This window comes from Quercus suber, unplaced genomic scaffold (genome assembly GCF_002906115.3).
Source record: "Quercus suber isolate HL8 unplaced genomic scaffold, Cork oak 2.0 scaffold_21, whole genome shotgun sequence".
NCBI classification, from domain to species: domain Eukaryota; kingdom Viridiplantae; phylum Streptophyta; class Magnoliopsida; order Fagales; family Fagaceae; genus Quercus; species Quercus suber.
The window spans coordinates 1,011,863-1,018,862 of record NW_027069486.1 but is presented as its reverse complement, the minus strand read 5'-3'; the positions used below and the strand labels follow the sequence as shown (position 1 = coordinate 1,018,862).

Here is a 7,000-nt window from a genome sequence, read left to right as displayed (position 1 = left end):
ATGTCTTCCTTACATTTCACCTTCTCAATCTACCTGCTAACCTTTGCTCTCTTTCTCCAAACTATTTTTGGAGACATCCCTCTCTACAATATCTGTTCAAGCTCTGTGAACTTCACTTCCAATGACCAATATGAATCAAACCTAAGAAAGCTCTTAGGTAATCTAAACTACCAAACCCCTTCCCTTGGTTTTGGTCTTGGTTCAGTGGGTTGGTACCAATACCAAACTTATGGGATTGCTCTTTGTCGTGGAGACGTTGCAGCCGCAGACTGCAAGGCGTGTGTTAATGATGCCAGCAATGAAATTCACAAACTTTGCCCATATGATAAAGGTGCGATAATATGGTATGATAATTGTCTTTTGAAGTACTCAAACAAGGATTTCTTGGGTCAAGTTGATAATGAAAACTGGTTCTTCATGTCGAATGTGCAAAATGTGAGTGAGCCAACCATATTTAACCAGAAGACTAGGGAGTTATTGAGCCAACTAGCCAAGGATGCATCTTTCACCACAAAAAAGTATGCAGTTGGAGAGCTAGAGCTGGGAAAATCAACCAAACTCTATGGCTTGGCTCAATGCACATGGGACCTTTCTACCGTTGAATGTTTGCAGTGTCTTGATGATGCAATTGGTCAACTACCTAGTTGTTGTGATGAGAAAGAAGGAGGGAGAGTTATTGGTGGGAGTTGCAACGTAAGATATGAGATTTACCCGTTTGTTATTGCTTAATTATAATATAAGTTCTCTAGATTTCAGGAGCGAGTTTATAATTATTTACTTTTGGAGGGATACTAGGGAATAATGCTATGTAATTCTTTATTTCTGTTGAACCAATGTATTTGTAAAATTCATTGCTAATAAAATGTATTTATTTTAGTTCTCTTTTGTCTGTTGAGAAGTAACCTGTTTATACAAGACAAAATCTTTTTTGAAGTGACGTGTTTATACAAAGATTAAAGAAGGCTGAGAAGTGAAATCAAGTAGTAGTGAGTTTTAATTTTCACATTTTATTTGGTTAGTAGATGATGTGATAATTTCTCATTAAAATAAAAGTAGTTCAAGTTTAAAAAGTATTGAAAGTAAGCTAAACTCACCTACGTTCACAGAAGTGAACGGCTAATTAGAGAAAATGGGATTACAATAGTTTTTTTATTTTTTTTTATTTTTTATTTTTTATCATATATAGTACCTGATAAAAATTTCCCTAAATAGAGTTGTATGGTTCACCCCGTATCGTTCTGCTGGTTATGCTCCATTCCACTTCACCATGCCCATAAGGCCCCAACTTAATGGCTAATAAAAAAGGACAAAACTTATGTATAGTACCTTAGGTGCTGTTCTTTAGGTTCTCATCTTAAAATTTAGCCATGTAACTATTTAACTAAAAAATATATTTCCATCTCATGAGAAAAAATCTACATCGTAGAATCTTAGAAAAAGAACCTAAGGAACAATACTTAAATATACTGTACCTAAGTATTGCTCAATAAAAAAATATAAGCCAACTACAACAATCTCCAACTTGGGCGAATATTCAGTCCAAAAGAAAATGTCTCATTGCTTTGCCTCCAGCTCCAACATCTAATAATAGGTTGGGATATGTCATCATTTATGAACATGAATAAACATTGGCCAAGTCCAAGAAATACTTGAACTAGGCTGCGTTGGTAGGCTTCATCAACGTATATTGGCTGTATTATCTCAAGTTTGAATCTTCTAAAAAATAATGTCTTTGGTAACAATAAATTCTCGTATCTTCTTGAATCTCACATCATATGCTTTGTCCTAACACGATAAACCTAGTGCTTTTTTACTTTGATTGTTACAATGCAATTGAACTTCTCATTACTTTAAACCGACCTCTTTGACTAGCCCATTTAATTCCACTGCTCTCTGCTTGGGTTTGCAATTATGTACTTAATGACAGTGCTCACTAATCGAAATCCGGCCTATAGTGCAAACCATTACTCGCACTAAAGATGCCAATGCACTGGCATATGGTACCTTTGACGTGTCTTCATATTCTTTTCTCATTCTTCAGGCACCGACTATTAGATAATTTGAAATGGTTAACCAATGGTCTCTGCTTGGATTTGCATTGTTCTTGATGATAGTGCTCTGCTCACTGATCGAAATCTGGCCTAGACTGCAAACCATTGCATGCACTAAAGATGCCACTGCACCTCTTAAAACTAAATCTTGCAGAACTGTGTTGGAGAAAAATAGTTTTAATTTGAATACTTCTAAAAAAATTTTCGTTTGGTACAGCTTATTTTGTTGAAAACTGTAAATTAAAAATAATAATAAAATAATAAAAAAGTTACTGTTTACATGCATTGAACTGTTCACATGCTTAAATGCATTGTTCATGTCCCATAAATGAGGTGCTAAAAAAAAAAAAAAACTTAGCCCATTTAATTCCACTGCTCTCTGCTTGGGTTTGCAATTATGTACTTAATGACAGTGCTCACTAATCGAAATCCGGCCTATAGTGCAAACCATTACTCGCACTAAAGATGCCAATGCACTGGCATATGGTACCTTTGACGTGTCTTCATATTCTTTTCTCATTCTTCAGGCACCGACTATTAGATAATTTGAAATGGTTAACCAATGGTCTCTGCTTGGATTTACATTGTACTTGATGATAGTGCTCTGCTCACTGATCGAAATCTGGCCTAGACTGCAAACCATTGCATGCACTAAAGATGCCACTGCACCTCTTAAAACTAAATCTTGCAGAACTGTGTTGGAGAAAAATAGTTTTAATTTGAATACTTCTAAAAAAATTTTCGTTTGGTACAGCTTATTTTGTTGAAAACTGTAAATTAAAAATAATAATAAAATAATAAAAAAGTTACTGTTTACATGCATTGAACTGTTCACATGCTTAAATGCATTGTTCATGTCCCATAAATGAGGTGCTAAAAAAAAAAAAAAACACAAATGCAGGATGTGAGAAGCGCAAAACGCACTTTCCAAATGCTTACTTAATGGATTGTATTATCAAAAACACAAATAAGATATATTATCCTCACATTCTGTAAATTAACCATCGTCGGTGCGTATGGAGACCATACTTGATGTGTAGCACCCTTTAAACTTGAAATCCATGTAAAGAAGGACTAACTTCATTTAAAACCAGATAAAAAATAAAATCCCACTATTTACTATTAACTCCCTACACACAAGAAATAAATTTATGTAAACTTTTAAAATTAAAAAAAGAAAAAGCATATTAAGGTTCAAGTTTGAATTGGTAAAGTTTTAAAGGCGAATTTGAGAGAGAGAGAGAGAGAGAGAGAATTTTGGGAAATGGAGGAGTGGATGCCATTGCTGAAATTATGGAGAGACAACTTAAAGTAGCTATCGGATTTTAAAAAATAATTAAAATTAAAACAAAATTTGAGGAGCCAAATCCTGAAACTGAAAGAGAGGGAAAGCGGAAAATGTAATGGCAAGTGGAGGAGTGAATGTAAAGTTTAAAATTATGCAACAATTTGGTAACAGCTTACTGAAAAAGAAAGGAAAACAAAGAGGGAAGCCTTAAATCAAGCACTAAATAAACACTATGAATTCGGATTATGGGATTGCTCTTTGTCGTGGAGACGTTGCAGCCGCAGACTGCAAGGCGTGTGTTAATGATGCCAGCAATGAAATTCACAAACTTTGCCCATATGATAAAGGTGCGATAATATGGTATGATAATTGTCTTTTGAAGTACTCAAACAAGGATTTCTTGGGTCAAGTTGATAATGAAAACTGGTTCTTCATGTCGAATGTGCAAAATGTGAGTGAGCCAACCATATTTAACCAGAAGACTAGGGAGTTATTGAGCCAACTAGCCAAGGATGCATCTTTCACCACAAAAAGGTATGCAGTTGGAGAGCTAGAGCTGGGAAAATCAACCAAACTCTATGGCTTGGCTCAATGCACATGGGACCTTTCTACCGTTGAATGTTTGCAGTGTCTTGATGATGCAATTGGTCAACTACCTAGTTGTTGTGATGAGAAAGAAGGAGGGAGAGTTATTGGTGGGAGTTGCAACATAAGATATGAGATTTACCCGTTTGTTATTGCTTAATTATAATATAAGTTCTCTAGATTTCAGGAGCGAGTTTATAATTATTTACTTTTGGAGGGATACTAGGGAATAATGCTATGTAATTCTTTATTTCTGTTGAACCAATGTATTTGTAAAATTCATTGCTAATAAAATGTATTTATTTTAGTTCTCTTTTGTCTGTTGAGAAGTAACCTGTTTATACAAGACAATCTTTTTTGAAGTGACGTGTTTATACAAAGATTAAAGAAGGCTGAGAAGTGAAATTAAGTAGTAGTGAGTTTTAATTTTCACATTTTATTTGGTTAGTGAATGATGTGATAATTTTTCATTAAAATAAAAGGAGATTCAAGTTTAAAAAGTATTGAAAGTAAGCTAAACTCACCTACGTTCACAGAAGTGAACGGCTAATTATAGAAAATGGGATTACAATAGTTTTTTTATTTTTTATTTTTTATCATATATAGTACCTGATAAAAATTTCCCTAAATAGAGTTGTATGGTTCACCCCGTATCATTCTGCTGGTTATGCTCCATTCCACTTCACCATGCCCATAAGGCCCCAACTTAGTGGCTAATAAAAAAGGACAAAACTTATGTATAGTACCTTAGAGCATCCTTATCAGCTGTGGCATAATTTATGCCATTTTACCACATTAAAGACTTACTTTATTATTTTACAACATCATTTTACAACATACCATTTATCAGATGTTCTATACTCCAATTCTATACATTAAAATAATATTTACTACACATTAAAATAATATTTACTACACATTAAAATAATATAAACTACACAATAAAATAATATATCTAACACAATAAAAAACATCTACAACACTGCTGCCGCCGCCGCCGCCGCTGCCGCCGCCGCCGCCGCTGCTGCCGCCGCCACCGTGGCAGCCACAATCCATTGTAAAACCACTACCACAACCACCGTCATCAACAATCCACCCCAAAACCCATTGAAAACAGAGCAACACCCACTAGCACAGTAACTCAAACCCAGAAAACACAATCAAAGCCCAGGCAACCCAAACCCACGAAACTCAGGCAACCCAAACCCAAGCAACCCAGGCAACCCAAACCCACTAACACCAGCAACCCACGATCAAGATCTCACCTCACCTCAACGTCGATGCCCACGATCGTGACGAACACTCCGATCTCACCTCAACGTCGATGCCCACGTCGATTCCGATTGGCGATGGCGATGACGATGCCCGGAGAGATCGGCGATGACGATGCAAAATGAAACCGGTGAGACGACGATGATGGATCGGCGATGACGGCGATGACGATCGGCGATGACGGATCAAGATCAACAAAACAGAGGTGAGAGGGAACGGTGAGAGAGAACAGAGGTGAGAGGGAACGGTGAGAGTGAAGAGAAAAGAATAATCTGAGGAGAGAGGAGAGAAAGAAAACAGAATAAAAAAACAATAAAAATTATGCCACATGTGAACAGTACCGTTGCAAATTAGCAACGGTACTGTTCACATGTGGCAAATTTTATGGGATTTAGCACATCTGATAAAAGGAGATTTTGGTGTTTGGTGTGGTAAATGTGCCAAATATTTGGCATTTGGCACATTTACCACATCTGATGGTGATGCTCTTATGTGTTGTTCTTTAGGTTCTTCTCTTAAAATTTAGACATGTAACTATTTAACTAAAAAATATATTTCCATCTCATGAGAAAAAATCTATATTGTAGAATCTTAGAAAAAGAACTTAAGGAACAATACCTAAATATACTGTACCTAAGTATTGCTCAATAAAAAAATATAAGCCAACTACAACAATCTCCAACTTGGGCGAATATTCAGTCCAAAAGAAAATGTCTCATTGCTTTGCCTCCAGCTCCAACATCTAATAATAGGTTGGGATATGTCATCATTTATGAACATGAATAAACATTGGCCAAGTCCAAGAAATACTTGAACTAGGCTGCGTTGGTAGGCTTCATCAACGTATTGGCTGTATTATCTCAAGTTTGAATCTTCTAAAAAATAATGTCTTTGGTAACAATAAATTCTCGTATCTTCTTGAATCTCACATCATATGCTTTGTCCTAACACGATAAACCTAGTGCTTTTTTACTTTGATTTTTACAATGCAATTGAACTTCTCATTACTTTAAACCGACCTCTTTGACTAGCCCATTTAATTCCACTGCTCTCTGCTTGGGTTTGCAATTATGTACTTAATGACAGTGCTCACTAATCGAAATCCGGCCTATAGTGCAAACCATTACTCGCACTAAAGATGCCAATGCACTGGCATATGGTACCTTTGACGTGTCTTCATATTCTTTTCTCATTCTTCAGGCACCGACTATTAGATAATTTGAAATGGTTAACCAATGGTCTCTGCTTGGATTTGCATTGTTCTTGATGATAGTGCTCTGCTCACTGATCGAAATCTGGCCTAGACTGCAAACCATTGCATGCACTAAAGATGCCACTGCACCTCTTAAAACTAAATCTTGCAGAACTGTGTTGGAGAAAAATAGTTTTAATCTGAATATTTTTTTAAAAAATTTCGTTTGGTACAGTTTATTTGGCTGAAAACTGTAAATTAAAAATAATAATAAAATAATAAAAAAGTTACTGTTTACGCACATTGAACTGTTCACATGCTTAAATGCATTGTTCATGTCCCATAAATGAGGTGCTAAAAAAAAAAAAAAAATGCAAATGCAGGACGTAAGAAGCACAAAACGCACTTCCCAAACACTCACTTAATGGATTATCAAAAACACAAATAAGATATATTATCCTCACATTCTGTAAACCATCGTCGGAGCGTATGGAGACCATACTTGATGTGTAGCACCCATTAAACTTGAAATCCATGTAAAGAAGGACTAACTTCATTTAAAACCAGATAAAAAATAAAATCCCACTATTTACTATTAACTTCCTACACACA

General features: G+C 35.6%; 1 protein-coding gene across 1 annotated transcript; it reads left to right on the top strand.

Moving 5' to 3' along the window:
• Positions 1–4,154, top strand: LOC111997154 (antimicrobial ginkbilobin-2-like protein). The gene is made up of 3 exons (XM_065764291.1): positions 1–716; positions 3,688–3,764; positions 3,936–4,154. Exons 1-3 carry the CDS (start codon positions 1–3, stop codon positions 4,082–4,084), a joined length of 942 nt encoding a protein of 313 aa, XP_065620363.1. The 3' UTR covers positions 4,085–4,154.
• Positions 4,155–7,000: the final 2,846 nt, after the last annotated feature.

What these genes read in the sequence shown, in the direction of transcription:
- LOC111997154 (XM_065764291.1), top strand. Translation starts at nt 1, where the DNA reads ATGTCTTCCTTACATTTCACCTTCTCAATCTACCTGCTAACCTTTGCT. An exon ending in AGATATGAGATTTACCCGTT is followed by an intron (nt 717 to 3,687) that starts TGTTATTGCTTA and finishes ATATGATAAAGG; the next exon opens with TGCGATAATATGGTATGATA. An exon ending in TCAAGTTGATAATGAAAACT is followed by an intron (nt 3,765 to 3,935) that starts GGTTCTTCATGT and finishes TGGCTCAATGCA; the next exon opens with CATGGGACCTTTCTACCGTT.